The sequence below is a fragment of the Melozone crissalis genome, unplaced genomic scaffold (assembly GCF_028551555.1).
Source record: "Melozone crissalis strain CALT ecotype California unplaced genomic scaffold, PUWL_Pcris_2 ptg000018l_1, whole genome shotgun sequence".
NCBI lineage: Eukaryota > Metazoa > Chordata > Aves > Passeriformes > Passerellidae > Melozone > Melozone crissalis.
Window position 1 is genome coordinate 12933684 of NW_026535796.1, and position 18692 is coordinate 12952375.

At 41.3% G+C, this 18692-nt stretch overlaps 1 protein-coding gene across 1 annotated transcript in view; it reads left to right on the forward strand.

Annotated features, from left to right (window-relative positions):
* Window positions 1–18692, forward strand: part of LRP5 (LDL receptor related protein 5) — a 124790-nt gene that overhangs the window by 86879 nt on the left and 19219 nt on the right. Inside the window, exons 8-14 of the mRNA XM_054275426.1 lie at window positions 11741–11957; window positions 13413–13702; window positions 15688–15914; window positions 16232–16416; window positions 16876–17199; window positions 18000–18202; window positions 18441–18652. Of these exons, the coding sequence (XP_054131401.1) occupies window positions 11741–11957; window positions 13413–13702; window positions 15688–15914; window positions 16232–16416; window positions 16876–17199; window positions 18000–18202; window positions 18441–18652 (1658 nt within the window). The remainder of the gene's footprint in view (window positions 1–11740; window positions 11958–13412; window positions 13703–15687; window positions 15915–16231; window positions 16417–16875; window positions 17200–17999; window positions 18203–18440; window positions 18653–18692) is intronic.

Below are 18692 nucleotides of genomic sequence, written 5' to 3' on the forward strand. Positions count from 1 at the left end.
CGGGTGGACATCCAAGGACCAGGCTTTTGATGAGGCAGGTCTTATCCCTGAAACACACCCTTTCATTCTCTGCTTTCCTTAAAGCCAGGAGTGCTGTGCAAGGTGTAAGATTAAAAGGTTAGCTGGAGCTAAAGCAGGAATGCTGAGCCCTTTTTGGAACAGGATTAGAATGCTTCACAAGTGTGGGGTTCTGTGATTTGAACCAAAGTCTAAACTGAACTTCAGGAAAGAAGTTGAATATTTGTGTCCATTTGCAGGCCTGCAAACTTGGTGCCATTTATAATGAAAATAAAAACCATTGGCAATTACTGAGGTTGCTAAATGAGAAATTACTGAAATACAATGCAGGGTTGGCAGGGGGCTGTGGTAAAGGATAGAGAGGGTTTCTCCACAACCCAATCATGTTTTAGCTGGTACTGGCAGCTTAATACCTAGACCCCTGCAGGTGCCACGTTTTCAAGACCTGGATCTCAGCCATTGTTCTCTGGAGCTCGACTTGACCCTTGAGTGAGAGGCTGGAGGGAATGGTTTATACTCATGAACTGTGAATGCAGCACAGTGTCTCGTTCTGAGTATCTGCTGCGCTCTTGCAGCAGACTTCTTAAATGAAAAGGCAGAAGGTAGCTAAAATAGACTGTCTAGCCTTTTTATGAGCTGCTTTGTTTTAAAGTTGGCTGTAGGAGTGAGTGGAATATTAGCTGTGGTATGTTGAGGTAGACTGCATCTTGACCACACCACTGAAAAAGTGTGCTCGAATACTTAGTACAGTTTGCAAAGACAGTGACTGCAACTACAAAATCAGATGTTGCACTTCCTTTTTTTTGTTGTTTATTCCATTGCAAAAAGTGACCTCTTAGAGGAGCAGGGCTTCTGCATTGCCCACGTGTGTACTCATAGAGGAGGTGCATGAGCCTGCAGCCACTGGGGGAAATAAGGAGTGCCATGGACAGGGATGGACAGGGCACTGGGAGCCACTGAAACCATGGCTTTGGTTGGGAAGGGCTCCCCTGCCCCCCAGTCCTGTGCTTTTTCAGTAATTCAAATGACAAGGCAGCTAACTCATTTGCTTTCATTAACCACAAGCTCTAGGAAGAACAAATTTAAAGTATGCAAGTGCTTTCCTAAAATTAATATTTAATAAGAGGAGGGTAATAATATATCTGAGGAATATTTGTTAACTAGGGGTCTCTTCTCCTGATATTTCAAAAGCTGGGTCTGATACCCATGTCTCAAACTATGATCACAAGAGTTTCCTGAACCCATGTAGTACTGAGTGAGAGAAATTTATTTGTTTTTCTCTTTGGTAACAGTTTGTTGTTGTCAAGTAGATTTTTTCATTACTATGTCAAAGTGACTTTTAGATCCAGGACATTCTTGGTGTGAAGTCCCGTGCTAGTCTGACATGTGGCATGCAGGTTTGCCCAACTACAATTCCTCAGATTTTTCTAATGTGTTACAGTGAGGTTTTTTAATTGAATGAAACTACATAGATATGACAGAATGTCTTCTGTAATCTGTGATGATACTGCAGATGCTTTTCCTCTTCCACTATTAAATATTTTGTCAAGTGTATGAAAAGGTGTGGGGCTATGAAGAGAAACAAGATTTCAGAGTGTGTTGTCACCTATTTTTACTTAAGAATATGCTCACAAAGACTATCTAGAAAGATGCAGCTTTAGGCTACATGTGGGAGACTTTACTCCCGTGGAGTAGTAATTACCTCTAGATAGGAAAACCAGACAGAAATTTTACATTGTTGACTATTCATAAGCTTTAAACAACACTTGGAAATATATCTGAAATCTAAGTTTACCCTGGAAGTCTAAGTTCTGAAGTTTAACCTGGAAAAGAAATTAGAAGTTCTGTAATTTGCCACAGTGCAGCTTTTTTCCCTTAATCTAATTATATCAATCTTAACCAAAAAAAAAGAAAAAGGAAAGAAAAAAAAAAAAGGCTTTTTTTTTTCCTCTTATGGTTATGTTTGAGACTCACTAGCATAATTATGCCAAAACCAGGGTTGAAGTTTCTTGCTTTATAAGAGCGTTGCTGTTTTCAGAGCTGGCAGATTGTCTGTTCACAATGGATTCCACATGTGCTGGAGACCACAACGTGAAGGGATTTACAGAGTACAAGTTGGAGTGCAAATAGTGGAGGTGGGAAGCCCTCATCTCCTTGTTTTTTAGTTTAAAAGGGCTTCATTAAACAGCAGTCGCACAGAATCCCAGAATGGCTGGTGCAGGAAGGGACCTCCGGAGGTCATGTCCAGCCCCCACACTCAAGCAGGGCCACCTAGAGCTGGCTGCCCAGAGCACATAACTTGTGAGCATCTCCAAGGATGGAGACTCCACAGCCTCCCTGGCCAGCCTGTGCTCTGGCTTGGTCAGTCTCACAGTGAAAAAGTATTTCCTGATGTTCAGAGGGTATCGCCTGGGTTTGAGTCTGAGTTTGTTGCCGCTGGTGCTGTCACTGGGTACTACTGACAAGTGGTGTGGCTCTGCATTTTTGACTCCTTTCCTGCAGGTGTTTACATACATTTGTGAGATTTCCCCCCGAACTTTCCCCAGGCTAAACAGACACATCTCCTTCAGCTTTTTTTTTTTCGTAAGAAAGATGTTAATCACCTTTGTAGCCTTTTGCTGTGCTCACACCAGCTCTTTGTGCTGAGGAGCGTGGAACTGGACACAGTACTGCAGGGGAACCCTCATCAGTGCTGAGCAGAGGAGGATTAGCTCCCTTGCCCTGCTGGCAGCACTCCTCCTGATGCAGCCCAGAGTGCCATCACCTTCTTGCAGCAGGGGCGCATGTTCAGCTTGGTCTCCACCAGGGCCCCCAGACCCTTCTCTGCCCAGGTGCTGTCCACCAGCACGTGCAGGTGCCTTGGCAGGGTTCCTCCCCCTCTGCAGGATATTTGGTACACTCTCTGTAGATTGCTATTGACCTTGCCACAGAAAAGGCTAAATGAAAAAGTAGTGTTCTGTGGGGTCAGGTTCTGCATGAATGCTGTGTCCAAGGGTAATCAAGCTACCTGCACTCATAAAATGTAGTGGGCATTACACCCACAAAAATAAATGAATGAATGACCAATGGATGTAGTTCTTTACCATATTTCTGTCATTTTAAGCAGTTTACACCTTTCAGTTGTTTGGAAGTCTGAAACTGGAATGCAGGAGAAGAATGTGCTGTTGTTGTGTTTCAGAGTGCCTCAGTCTTAAGTTGCTTTGCTTTACCTGGACTTTATTCACACAGCACTATAGCTGAGAGAGGACAGGACAAGTTTCAGGTTTTAATTCAAATTCTTAGTCTGTCTGGCTGTACAGCCACACAAAGGCATGTGCTGGCAGAGGAGGAAATGAGAGCAAGCTGCAAAGTTTGATGTGTAGGAGAGGTTCTTGAACTGTCTCTTCCAGTGGCTGAAAATGATCCTGAAGTTGCTGGACTATTGTGTAATAAATTTATAATCTCAGCTGTGTTAAGAGAGGCGAACAAACATTTTAAAACTTTACTGCTGGCCTCAGTTTTCTCAAGTGGGGCCAAGCATTCACCTGGGGAAAAGAAGACTTAACACTTTTTTTAGATACCTGTGGAGCAACACTGACTTTTGTAGCTTTTAATCCAAAGCAAGAGGAGAATCAAATTTAAGAGCTTTTTCCTAGGCATATCAAATAGTGTTGCACTGGTAGCAATGGGGTCCAGGAGAAACAGTTTCTTGTATTCACATAACCCTCGAGAAGCAAATAAAGAGAGCTGGGAGTCTTCATATGCATTTCTAGGGGTGCTAACTTGAGAAGAAATAATACCGTTCGAATTACCATGCTTCAGTTTTTCTTGGCTGAAAAAATCCCAAGATTCCTTTTTCTTTTTATGCAAAAGTATTTTCAGGAAATATTCTTTGATTATGTAACTGTTTTCACAGAAACAGCTTTAAACTAATTTTCCAGTACAATATGATTTCTAATATTGGGTATCTGACTTCTGAGGAGACTTCTGTGAATACCCTTGCAACATCTTTCATTTCTGCCATTGACTTCTTCTAAGCTGAGAATAGACTTGTCTCTAGTTCCTTAAAAAATGAGAAAAAAGTTTGCATTGCCTTCATTCTGTGTTACTGAGATGAACTGCTTTTTTTGTTTGTTTGTTTTGTTTTGTTTAAGCCTTAGTTCAGAATTTCAGGAATTTCATGCAGAATTTTTTTTGTGTGTGTGTGTTCTTATAGGCAGCTTACCAGTGATTCCTTAAAGCTTTTTTGTTGTCAGAAGGTCCATCAGTTTTAAATAAAGCTTGAGTATGTGTTTCTGATTAATTGACAACTTTCTGTACAAGTATTAGCAAATAGATTGATAGCACGACTGCAAGTAGTTTTGTTTGATTTTGAATATGTGATTTTATACAGCTTTAAAAAAAATCAGCAGTGTTATGCCATAGATAATGGCATGAACAAGTGCATAGTAGGGTGATGTCTTTATGTTCCAACCCTTAACATTCTATGGTTTTGAGTTGCTTTAACAGATGGAAGTTGCATCCAGGCTGGATGCTGTTGTGCTCAGAGCTGCATATGGATTTCATATTTGGTGGAGTTCCTTCAAAGACTGGAGTATTGGACAGCATTGGCTTGGCCTTTTCACCTCTTATTTCTCTCTCTCTTGAAAGTATTATGAACCAGAAATGTCATGTCCAGTCTAGAAGCAACTGTCTGCTGTTAATGTGAGTTTTGGGTTGGCATGAATCATTTCAAGCTTTCTTTCCTCTTACACTTGAGAGTTGTATTGTTTGAGGAGATGTTTGTAAGACCCTGGCAAGGAGCAGTGGGTGTAGCTGGTGATCTCCTGTGATCCCTCTCTTTCCTTTAAGAGTCTGAGTACTGCTAAAATCATATTTGACCTCAGGGGCCTTGAGGATTTCAATCTGGAGATTCTTCTCCTCCTGATTAGTATCAGAAGATAGGAAATACTTTCCTCAGATGATCATTTCTAGCCTTTCTTTCTAAGTAAGCTTTGCTTCTTGCTCCTTTCAGGACTTCCTATTAAACTACTGAGTTAGAACTTTAAAAGTACATGTGTGCTGAGGCCAAAGTCCATCTGGTCCTAGTTTCTAACTCCAACAGTGAACCAAACCAGGTATCTACAGAAGAAGAGAAGCTGGGTGTGCATATGCTATTTACCTGAATAGCTTTCTCATATTTCAATTATTTTTAAGCTCAGGGGTTTTTTCTCGACATGGCAGGGCAAAAATGGATCCATATAGTTTGGGTGCTTGAGAGATACGAGTTGAGTTGCCAGCATTTCTGCCTTTGCCCTTTATTAAAATACACTGTTGGAGGAGTGTGTTTGTGGCTCACATGAAATGCTTTATTGGTTTCATCTACTACTCCATCGCTCTTGCTCTAGCCTGAGCTGCCATGGGAGCAGCTGCTTGTCTGCTACAGAGAGAACTCCTTTAGAAATAAACATCCTTGAAAAAACAATCCAAAACAGTGAAAATGTTACTGTTTTCAGTTACTGGTGTTTCATTGTCCTTCTCTTGTAAATTCAGTCTCCTGTAGTAGCAGGTTTTCAGTTGTGCTGCACTTCAGGGAGGGAAATACTGCCATTAATTAATTACTTTTAAAATGCATATTTCCCATCCCCACCTCTTTAAAACTGAATCCTGGTTTCTGCTGATAGGTTGTTAAATGAGGATAAAAACATCAGTTTTTCCAGGTCTAGTGCCATAAATGGACATAGCAGCTAATCTAGGGTGTATTGTTTAACCTTGGCTTTCCAGTGGAATTTCTGTGCATGAGACTTGTGGTGACTTAGAGCACAAGGGATCATTGCTGTGCTCCTTGAAGCACTGTATGTGCCTAGCACGGTGTGAAGAGCTTCAAGTGACTTCAGATAATTGCGCTGTGGTGAGGCTGAGAAAAAGAATATGTTATGATTCTCCAGGGCAATGCTAAGAAGTTGAGCTCTGAGCAAGAGGTCCCACTGTGCTGGACAAAACACCAGCAGCTGAATCTCAGTTTGCTGTGGACAGAGGCTGACTGCAGGAGACCCTGCATTGTAAGGACTCTGGAGGGGGCATGACTCGACCAGTGTTTCTCAATCAATTGTGCAGGAACCTCTCATTGGCTGTGACATAAAAGATTATTTTTGAAAAAACCACTAAAATCCACCTATTTTGGAGTATGGAAACAAAAAGAATTAAAATAGCAGTAGTACATACTACACTTATCTTTGTATTTCGTTGCAAGTTAATGTTAAGCATTGTAACATTGGACAGGAGACAGGTTTTTCTTTGGAAGGATTGACAAGTATTGGTGCCACTTTCTATGTCAAGATCTATTGTTTCTGCTATTTTTGGCATCCTTTTGACTTTTTAAGAAATTCCAGTTGGCTGCTGAAATAGCTGATTGGTTTTTTGGACTCAAAAGTTTACCACAACTCTTTTTTCATATCAAGCTCATTGTGTTTCTTTTCATGCCTTTCCTCCATGTTGTACATGTACATTATAGATGTCCTTGCAGTCGCAACATCACCATGAGAAAAACAACATGATAGATATTTACATGATGTGCTATTTCCACAGACTTCTAGTGGTCTATTGAGTTGAGAAAATGTTTGAATATGGAAAGATATTGTTACTGGATTATTCTAGTCCCTTGGAAGAAATGGAAAATCAGGAGAGAAAAATTAAGATACATGAATTTTAGAAATACTCCTGTGAAAAGTTTAAATTCTTCTTCACCTTTCCCAGACCAGTTATCTAGAAGTTGGAAAGGCATATTGTTTTCGTAATGGGTGTTAGCTAAATTTCAGAGTTGCTGCATTTCCCTTTAAGCTCACAGTGGTCAGAATTTGAGAATGAAAAACTATTGAAGTTAAAATTTCCCTCAGGTGCATTAAATAAGCAACTTCTACCTAAAAATAAAACTGGAATACTAATTCAGTAGTTTCTGCATGCTTTAGGGGCTAGCCACTAGTTGCCATAAATTATTTTTGTGTTTAACTTTTCCCCCTTTTAGTAGTTTTTAAGTATGTGATTGTGTTCCTGCCTATGAGAGGTAGGTTACAGAATTGACCAGCTGTACCCTTAATCCTCTGCTATCCTCTAAGCAGAAAAATTTCTGGAAATGTCAGGCTGATGTAGTTCATGGAGAACATTATTTACTCTTAGAAGAGGCTTATAAAACATAAGCAGGTTCAAAATCACAGTCTTGTTAACACGGCCTTTCCAACAAGAAGATCATCCATCTATCAGTGTCTGCTAGAGCCTATTTCATGTGCTCGTATTTTGGAAAGTCTGTCTGAAAATGCAGTACTCTCTGTGGAGCTAAAAAATGTTGTGAAGTCCTAAGAGAACACTAGGTGTGATGGTGATTTCTTATGGAAAAATATGAACACATCACCACTGCAAATAACTGCTTCACATAGTAGTAATATGAGCACAAGGATAACAATGTGTTTTGTTTATATTATTCCCAGAGAAAAGGGGAGATCACTATAAAGTACTGCTTTTTATTCTGTAGATTTATATTCTGTTGCATTTGTCATCTTTGTAGGTGGTTGGGTTGGTTTGTGGGTTATTAACAAGTCACTCTTTTATCCCAAAGCATTGATGAAAGGTGGCTGTGTTTCAGCTGTTGGAAATATTAATGAATGGCTTACACTCAGCTGAATATAGACTGTGGTATAGACTGCTCACAGCTGTTTCACTCTTCTCTTTTTGGGGCAGGCTTCTTACCCATAGGAGTTTTCTATGTAGTTCCATTTTTCTTTGTCTTTTTCTTTCCCTGCTGACTTTCCTGTTTTCTTTTCCATTGTTCCTACCCGATCTGTCTCACAAGTTCTTTCTTGAGCTAGAGGAGGCTGGCTATGTTCACTGGAGGTGCCATTCCAGAGCCTGCTGGCGAGAATCCTTAGAAGCCATTCAGAGCAGGGTTGAGGTTGGAAGGGACCTGGAGCTCAGCTGGCCCAAGCCCTGCTCAGGCAGGGTCACCTGGAGTGGGGTGCTGGGGGCCATGACCAGATCACTTGGGAATTGCTCCAACGGTGGAGATCGCACAGTCTCCTTGAGCAGCCTGTTCCAGTTCTCAGGCACCCTCACAGCAAAAGTGCAGCTTTCCACAAGACCTGCAAGACTCACGGAGCTACAGGCCCACAACATGAGTCTCCATGAATATGCCAGTCATGTCGCTTTACTGTTGCCAAGCTGCTGTGTCTGCTCACGTAGTGATTCACCTCAGCCCAAGAATTGATTTCCATTTGACTGTATCTTTGTCTTTAGCAATCAAATAAATTTTGTTTTATCTTAGTGACTGAAATAGAGGGGTATGGTCTTAGAGGTCTCTTTGTTTTTCTGTCAAAAGATGTCCTGTGTCTGTGCTGAATAGCTGTTTTTTTCATAGATGCACCTGAAATACAGTTTGACTACATGAATCATGCTGATGGGTAGAATTTAATTGCATTGTTTTACTTTAATCTTCTTCAAAGAACCAAGAGCTTTTGAGTGTTATATTTAGAAATATTTGTAAAATCATTTTGCATACATTGCAGCAGCATCTAAAAAAAATCACACCTTACCACCTTCTTGTGTTTTTTGTGTAATTCAGTTCATTAAGGCGTTTGATGTTGATTTCACTTTGCCCACAACAGATTTTAGCTGAGCTTGGCAAAGCCTCATTAGGACATTTGTCATTGAAGTCTTGAGACTAATCAGGGGCTTTCAGTGTGTGACGCTGTTCAAGGGGAGCTTTCAGTGTTTCATGTGTAAAGCACAACACATTTAGTGTTTCATTTATCCTTTGAGATCCATTTATCACTTACAGAGAGGGAAAGAAAACCCTGAGTAGAATAAAGCCTATTCTAGTCAATTTGTGCTAAATTATAAGGATTGCACCTTAAAGTCTTCCCTTTTGTCTGAAGTCAGCAGATCTTGGTTGTCAGATATTAAAAGATGAGTTAATATGGTATTTTATTATCTTTTCTTGTCTTTCCTCCATGTTGTACATGTATGTTATAAAGGTTCTTGCAGTCCCAATATCACCAGCAGAAGAACAACATCGTAAATATTTACATGATGTGCTATTTCCACAGGCTTCTAGTGGTCTGTTGAGTTGAGAAGATATTTGAATTTGGAAAGGAGAGGGTAAAGATCTTAGTGGATTATTCCAGTCCCTTTGAAGAAATGGGAAGTGCTGATTTAATAGCAGGAGTGATGCTTTTGGCCATATGGTGGGGCCTGTTTATAGATTTTTACTTTGAATCCTCGTGGTTTCACTTGATATGCTAGAGTGGAGCTGGATCTCTGGGAAGGTGGATGGCAGCAAAATTTGAAGTAAAGGCTGTGTACATGTACCTTTATTGACCTGCATGTGACACCTCCCTGTTCAAGCTTTGCCCTGGCTCCTGCTATGATACCATCTCAGGGAGCGAGTTAGCATTTCCTGCTTGTTGCCATGAGGTAACTAGCATTTAGATGGCTCAATTGCTCTCAGCACAGAAAAATCCTCCAAATCAGAGCTGCCCTTTCTGCATCCAAGGGAAACCTGCTTGCATTTGTAGGTGTTCTGTCTGTAGTGTTAAAGAGGAATGTTTGGGAGAGAGAGAGAGCAAACATTTACTCCATCATTTTCTTAACCAAACTACAAGCTATTAAACATTTTATTGCTGTCTGATTCCACATTTTGGACCTCCTTTCCCACTGTGTTGAACAGTGTATAATTTGGGAGTGCTGCAGTAAGGTCTCACCAGTAAGGTCTCTCTTCTCTTCCCCAGGCTGAGCAACACCAACTCCCTCAGCCTTTCTTCACAGCAGAAGTCTTGCAGCCTCCTGGTGATTTTTGTGGCCCTCCTCTGAACTGGCTCTCAGTCTCTCTCGTACTGGGACCCCAGAGCTGGCTGCCGGTGCGGCCTCCCCAGAGCAGAGCAGAGAGGGAGAATCACCTCTCTCTACTGCTGGCCACCCTGCTTTGGATCCTGCCCAGGATATGAGTGACTTTCCTGGCCAGGAGCACACATGGCTGGCCCATGGAGATGTTTTTCACCCACCAGCACACCCACATCTTCACCAGGGCTGCTTTCGATCCCATCATACCCAGCCTATGTCAATGCCAGGGTTTGCCCTGACCCAGGTGCAGCATCTTGCACTTGTTGAACCTCATGAGATTCCTGAAGTTCTGCAGCTTGGTGTTGTCTACAACATCCACAGATGTGCATGGATTTCAATAAATGTGTCTGTATCCTTGGATTCAGTCTTCCCTTGTACATTTCAGTCAGCAGCTCTAGTGTTTGGATTATACTTTTACTGTTCATTTCTGTAAAAGTAGATGGAAATGTGGAAGCTTCATCCTCATCCTGCTGCTGCAGTGTTGTGAGGGAGATGCTGTTTCTAAGTGTGGCACCAGTTTGGCTCCAGCACCTGAGTATGTGTGATGAACTTTTGAACCTGCAGTATTGCCTGTGGGACTGAGAGTTCTCACTTCTAAATAAGTGAGCTTTTGGGGTTTGCCTGGACATGATGTAATGACATAATTGCAGAACCATTTGGCTTTTAACCATCGATACAGCTTTTTGTTTCTTTTTAATGTACTCCATTTATCTTAACAGAATAAAAAGATATTAATCTTCATTCTCTGCTACTCCATCAAGGAAGTTGATGGGCAGATACAAAGCTCCCTTGAAACTTGGTTTGCAGGAATGCCAGTGTTATTTTTAACTGTCTCCAGCAGGAGGCTTTTTGTCTGGAAGGAGTTCAGGGGTGTACATTGTAGCCTCTGTTCAAACTCACTGCTGTTAAAGGGCTGATTTTTGTGCAGGGCACAGGTGGGTGCAGTTGTAGCAGTGGCTGACTGCTCACCTCTGCTGTTGGGCTGGTGGCAGCTGGAAAATCCAGTGCATGTCCCTCGTGTGAATTTGCCTTGGCTGGGTGCCAGGTGCCCACCAAAGCAGCTCTGGCACTCCACTCCCCAGCAGGACAGGGCAGAGAAAATGCAATGAAAGGCTTGTGGATCAAGATAAGGACAGGGAGAGATCACTCAGCAGTTATAGGCAGTTATTTGTCATAGGCAAAACAGGCTCAGCTTGGGGAAATTACTTTCATTTATGGCTAGTCAAATCAAAATGCACACTGTTTTCACAAATCTGTAGAGTATTGTAAGGTTTTAAAGTGGAGATTTCGTTCTTAAATTTATTTGGATTTAAAATAAACTTACTGAAATGCATGCATGAACATACTGAAATCCACATGCTAGTTTAGAAAGATGTGATAATGATCATTGGTCATGTTAAAAAAATTAATTTTAGATGCTTCTGCTGTTTATTGTATATGAACAGAGCCTTACAACTCTAGTAAAATTGTGGTAAGAGTGATGGTTGATTTTGACTGCCAGAATTTAGGCATTTAATGGTTTCATACTACACTACAATAGAGTTACATGTGTTTGTAACAAAAAATAATTATTGCTCAAACAGTTAGAAATTTAAAAGTTAGATCCTTAAATCACAAGAAAGTAGAAGCACTGCATGGTGAAGGGAGCATAATCACCTACAAGGTGCAGGTTTAATATGAGTCCGAATAAACAATTTCCAAATAACAGCAAAGAGATTATTTAAAATCTCAATCACAGATCATGGAAAGGATATGCTGGGAATATCAAGAGCTACTTGCATAGCAGTAGCTATTCAAAATACAATTGATATTACTGTTTTAATTGTACCCACATTAGAGAAGGTTATTTTTTCCTTTTTCTTTTGGCATCCCACAGGTCATAAACGTCGATGGAACAATGAGGAAAACCCTCTTAGAAGACAAGCTTCCGCACATATTTGGGTTCACGCTGCTGGGGGACTACATCTACTGGACTGACTGGCAGAGAAGAAGCATTGAAAGAGTTCACAAGATAAAGGCCAGCAGAGACATCATTATTGATCAGCTGCCAGATTTAATGGGCCTTAAGGCAACGAGTGTCACCAAGGCATTTGGTAAGCATGGGCAACATAGCATGGGTCTCTAGGAGTCTTTATATGGCCTTGCTTTCGTTAAGCAGCTGTTGATCACTTGTAATGAGAATAACTGAGATCTGATGGGTTTGAAAGGAAAATGACACCTATTGTTTCTAAGGTTGGGGAAATACAGTGTTGCAAAAGAAGTTGCTTCCAGTTTTTAGTGACATAAATCTTCCTGAAAGACTACACTCTTTCAGTTTTTATGAGGATTTTATTGCTCTGTGCTACAGGAATCATTCTCACAGAAATGCTTTATTTCCTGCTGCTCTTTCCTTCCAGAGCAAAGTCCCATGATGTTAGCAGAATGCTTTTCACTGTTGGGTGGTATAGGCACAGTCAGTCACCATTGCAACACTGCCCCAAAGCATGTGGCACTTCAAATGTTAACTCTTAACATCTCAGTTGTACCTAAATCTTATCAACTAAAACTTGCCCTTAGCAAAGGTATCAGCAGCTGCATCTCCATGTCCTTCCATTGCATCTCTGAAAGGTGCAGCCTGTGTTTGAGGTCCTCCCCTGGCACTGTGCAGCAAGTGTCACAGGACCTCCTGGCTTCACTGCACCACAGATTTTGCTGCTACCAGAACGCTGGAATTTGGGCATAGCAATAAACAGATTCAGTAGTCAGCTGTTAAAATTACTGAGAAGAGTCACAATGGAGAAATGGCATCAGTCTGAAATGCGTATGCCCTAAAATAGTGAAAATGAAAAGAGCCATGGTTGAGACTGGTCTTTGAGAATTTCTTTTGTGTGTGTGGTGACATACTTAAAATACCTAAATCCTTGGCTCCAGCAGATGGAGAGAGGCACTCATGTATGTGTTGGTCCTTACTTTCCCCTACATATTCCATCCCCATCACATGAAAAAATAAGTGTGAGATTGTGTTGATCTTGTTGGAACTGCTTCTGCTAATGATTCTTCTCAGCTTTAAATTAAACAGGTGGGAAAGAACTGCGATTATCCAGCTCTTTTCTCGCCCTTTTGTGTCACTGAACATTTGTAAAAGCTGGTGGTTTCAAAGAGATACAAAGATGGAGTACTTGGTGAAAAGTAGCTAATTAATGATCTGTCTTCAGTGAACAAATTTAATCTTTGTGGAGACAAGAAAGATCTGTTTGTAGATGGTATTTGTACAATAGGAAGGATAGGTCCAGCTTTGTAATCCTGGGTAGACAGGAAGAATCCACTTGGAGTGTTTTTTTTTTTTTTTAAGAATTCCCTGCTGACAATTTATAGTGTTAACTTATTTTGGAAAATTTTACTGTGTTTTTGCTCGACCTCCTGTGCTTCCCTTTCCCTTTTACCTTCACAATGCACTAATATGTGTTTTGGTTTAGTTGTTGGGGTTTTTTTTTGGTTTTTTTAAGGAACTAATTCAATGCATTAATACCTGTTCTGGTTTGTTGTTTTGTTTATTTATTTTTTCAAAGGAACTAATTCATGCGCAGAGAACAATGGAGGCTGCAGCCATCTGTGTTTCTTTACACCCCAGGAGGCCAGGTGTGCCTGTCCCATCGGCCTTGAGCTGTTGAGTGACATGAAGACTTGCATCATTCCTGAAGCCTTCTTAGTTTTCACAAGCAGAGCAGCAATTCATAGGATTTCCCTTGAAACCAATAATAATGATGTTGCTATTCCTCTTACTGGAGTCAAGGAAGCATCTGCTCTGGATTTCGATGTCTCTGATAACAGAATCTATTGGACTGATGTTAGTTTGAAGGTATTACTGACATGTGAATTCCTTGAATATAAAGCCACAGAGCAGTTACTTTGATCTAACAAAGGTCTCTGTTACATGATCTGTCCTGCAGTTGCCAGTGTTGTCATTGAATTGCATCCAAGGAGACCCTTGGAGATGAAGACAGTTGCGTTGCTGAATGCACAGTAGGGTGACAGGCATCTTCCTGCTTCAAATAAAAACCCAGAGTGGTGTCTGCTCGTACCAAATGCCTGAATCTTGGATGCTGGATGTGTTGCATCCATATATGTATCTGCTGTAGAAAAGCTGACTTTATGTCAGAGTAGAGTAATTTAAACATTGAGCTCAGCAGCCCCCTGAGTTTTCTATCTTCTTCCAGTTTTGACTTGGAAGACAATTGTACTCAGCATTAACATTTGACAAGTGAACTTTGGATTGTTTGCTGTTAGTCTGTGGCTTCAGCTTGGCACAGAAAAAGCCAGGAAACTTGTCCAGTCTCCTCCACACTGTGTTAACTGGGGGCCCACCTGCCCCCAGTTCAACCTCAGTGTGTTCCCCAGAAAACATTTCCTGTGATGTTTGGTACACATCCAGGTGCGTGCTAAACTCAGGGTTCTGCTCTTCATCAGTGTTACTTTTGAAGTGAAATAAGTATTTGGTAGAAAATAACAGATTCACTTCACTGGAACTTAATTATTCTATTTAGACTCTTAATAGGTTTTCCAAGAGCAATCAGAGTTTCCTTGCTAGTGTGCCCAAAGCTCACTTTTGGAGCCTGCAGGGCTCAGTCAGTTGCCTTAGCCTCTCTGTTGGGACTAATGAGGGCTGTGCTTCAGAGTTAGCAGTGCTGCCTGTGCTGTGGATAGCGTTCCTTCCGGAGGAGTGCCAGTGTAATAAATTAGTGCAGTGTAGACACAGTTACTAAATAAATCTCGCACAAGCACGTGGAGAGCAGGAGTTATGGACCTCTTAACCATTTGTACTGGAAAGCACATCAGCTGCATCAGAGAGTAGATCTCAGTCCGTGCAGAACTGGAAAACATTTCACTTATTTGTTGCCTCCCAAATTTTCCAGCATACTGTATTTTCATATACATACCAGGTATCTTCCAGCACCTCTGGGTTGTCATTCCCCTTGTCCCCCACATCTAGCTGCTCAGGAGCAGGTATTATGACTTCAGAGCTCACAGTGATCTCCCTTTCCTTCAGTGCCCGCCACTTCCCTGGTCTCTGCATGCCTCTGGTTATAAGAGGACACATTTTCAAATACTACACTACGTGATTTTAGGGTTTGACATTTACCTTTAAAAGTGTAAAATGTCTCTGACCCTTACACAGCCATGTACTAAATTATTAAGAAATCAGTAGCTGAAATATTGGCAGGCATGTAGACTGCTTGCTCAGTGCTGATAAGCAAGGGTGGGTATTTGGTCCTGCAAGTTGCTATTTACCTGGAGGTAGTTTCTGTGCTGTTAGCAGTGACTTATTTATATGTGTGCAGTCCTTGCCCTATGACTTATTTGATGAGTGTCCATAACTAAAATGTAGATGGGCTCAGTAGATGTGCTCTGATGTAGACATGCTCCAGGTGACTGATTATGAGAAACAATTTAATTTAGATGCCACTGAGATGTGCTTCTGAGACATAAAACATTACAGGGAATCAAATCATTTTTTTAAACCAGCTTCTTGTGTGCAAATAGAAGAGAGGGTGAGGTGTCAAGGAAGAATTTGCAGCTACATACTTCTTTCTGGGAATAATGTCCTTTTCCGATGTCTTGGTCTGGCCATCAGAAACCACTAGCTTTCTGAAAATTCAGAAAGGTTTTTCTCCTGAGAATTTCTGTATTTTTTTGACAACAGAAATTAGTTGTTTAAAATATAACAATGACTGGGTTTTTTTGTACTAATTTCTTTTTGTACACCAATCTTCATGATCATTATTCCTTTTTATTTCACTGGGGTATCCATAAGCACTGTAACATTTTTACACCATTGTTTTCCAGACCATAAGCCGAGCTTTCATGAATGGGAGCTCTGTTGAACATGTGATTGAGTTTGGGCTAGATTATCCCGAGGGAATGGCTGTGGACTGGATGGGCAAGAACCTCTACTGGGCAGATACTGGTACCAATCGCATCGAAGTCGCCCGCCTGGATGGGCAGTACAGGCAGGTCCTTGTGTGGAAGGACCTGGACAACCCAAGGTCTCTGGCTCTTGATCCCACCAAAGGGTAAGGGACTCTGTTGTTTTTCAAAGCTTTGTGTGGGTGTTCTTGTATGTAACAAGTTGTTTGGCACAGCTCTGTTTCTTCAGAGTCTTTGAAAAGGCAGTAAACTTTCCACCATCCTATGAGTTACAATGAAAAAGTAGTAACTGTCAAAAATACTATTCTGTCTTCATGTTAAAAAAAAAGAGTATTGTGATGCTGCATGTAACCATGTGGGTTTTTTTGTTTTTTTTTTTCAAGTGCTGCAAAGAAATTTAGAAAGGCAGAGCATGCAGCTATACCTGGCTGATGTCCTGTTTTTGTTGCCCTTCTCATTGCAGATACATGTACTGGACTGAGTGGGGAGGCAAGCCCAGGATCGTCCGAGCCTACATGGATGGCACAAACAGCATCACTCTGGTGGACAAAGTGGGGCGTGCCAATGACCTCACCATTGATTATGTGGACCAAAGGCTCTACTGGACTGACTTGGACACAAGCATGATTGAGTCATCAAATATGCTGGGTAATCTAATGTTGTATTACACCAGGCAGTACAGAAACATGCACTGGCCATAGTAAAGTAATTGAATAATAGGAAATTTGAGCAGTATAACTAATAGTAAATCTCTGTGTATATTTTCTTATAAAAGGAAATGGAGAGTTAAGTGAGAGTTAAGTTATTTTGAGAAAATTTTAAAAACCCTCATAAATTAATAACCATATGATGATTTATAATGGTAGTGAGATGTCATTTCTCTCTGTTGGTGTGAAACTGTCTGTGTTGTACCAAAGCAGAGATGGCCTCCGAGTTCTCCAAGTGTTGCCTCTTGAGCAGATAATACTTAATAAAGAATCCCATGTTGCTGATTTGGAAAATGAGATTTTATTTTAAAAAGAAGAAAAATACTTTCTGCATGCCAGTCACACTCTTCATTTTATGCCATGGGAATTGTCCTTTAGTGGGTTATGCTTGTTTTTGCAGGACAAGAACGAGAAATCATAGCAGATGATCTACCTCATCCATTTGGATTAACCCAGTACAGTGACTACATCTACTGGACAGACTGGAATCTTCACAGCATAGAAAGAGCAGACAAGACCAATGGGAAGAACAGGACCCTTATTCAGGGCCATCTGGATTTTGTGATGGATATATTGGTCTTCCATTCTTCTCGTCAGGACGGCTTGAATGATTGTGTGCAGAATAATGGCCATTGTGGTCACTTGTGTCTTGCCGTCCCAAATGGATTTAGGTGTGGCTGTGCTGCTCATTACACCTTGGATCCCAACAGCAGGAACTGCAGTTGTAAGCCTTTTTGTTTGCTATTGTGTTCTTCAGTCCTTGTGGCTCCCAGGTGCTAAAGGAAAGGGGTCCCAAGTGTGTTTCAAAGGTTCTGGTTTTAAAAGTGACCTTCAAATAGGAGGACAGAGTATGGAATTTTATATCCATTTTTGTGACATGTTCTAGGCGTGGAGATTTGTATTTCAAGTCTTAGAAATGACAGCTGTCAAGTCTGGTCTTTCTTGTTTTACTAGAAGTGCTTTCTAGGTGATTCAGCTGTGTGAGTGAAGCTTTCCCACTCCTTACCTAAGTGTGTAGGTGGTGGAAAAGAAATTACCAATAAAAAATGCCTTTTTCTCTTACATGCTTGATAAAGTCGGCTAAAATAACACTCAGTAAAGCAATCTAACTCCTAAGTAGTCTGCCCAACCTGTAGATGCACTTGAAATATATCAAAGTTTGTGTTCTCCTTGCATGTGATATGAGCCTGCTAGTTGACTGGTTGTCCAATAGGAACTTAAGTTTCCAGTAAAAATGGCACATGAATAGAAAATGGGTGCATAGTAGCATATAAGGCATTTTTAACTGAATGAAAGGGTGAATTTTTGAAAGGCAGGTCTTGCAGATTTAACCTGATCTCCTTCTATAACTATAGAAAGGAACATTTCAGCTTTACAGCAAAAATCTCCAGTTATGAGTTATTTAATTTTCATTGCAAATATTAGTGTCTCTTTGTGACTTTATTCTAAATATTCTGTTTCTTCTGTGGAGATACATTTTTGGGAATTGTGCTTTCTCATGCATTCTGTTTTGGCTTGTTTCAGCCCCTGCCAGTTTCCTGCTATTTAGCCAGAAGTCTGCCATCAGCAGGATGATACCTGATGATCAGCAAAGCCCAGATATCATCCTACCTATGCATGGTCTGAGGAACGTCAAGGCTATTGATTACGATCCCTTAGATAAATTGATCTACTGGGTGGATGGGCGCCAGAACATTATAAAAAGAGCCAAAGATGATGGTACCCAGGCAAGCGTACATCTTGTATATTGTTTTGTTGCAGTCTTTTTGTGTGCTTTTACTTTATGCTTGACCTTACTCATGGATATTCTATTTATATATGAGAATTACTGAATGTTTTTAGGGTTGTGGTTTTAGGGGTTTCTAAACCATCAGGCAGGCAAACCATGCTTTCTGTGCAGTCAGTGTTCTGCCGTAAATCATCAGAGTGATGGCTGGAAATCATTGCCCATGTGTTGTCTTGCAGCCTTTCACGGTGATGAGTACCCCAAACCAAAGCCAGAACCCAGAGAAGCAGCCCCATGACCTCAGCATTGATATCTACAGCCACACCCTGTACTGGACCTGCGAGGCCACGAATTCCGTCAACGTGCACCGGCTGAGCGGCGAATCCATCGGGATGGTGCTGCGGGGCGAGCACGACCGGCCCAGGGCCATCGTGGTCAACGCGGAGCGAGGGTGAGCTCCCTGCTGCCCCTCTGTGCCTGGGAATCTTGTG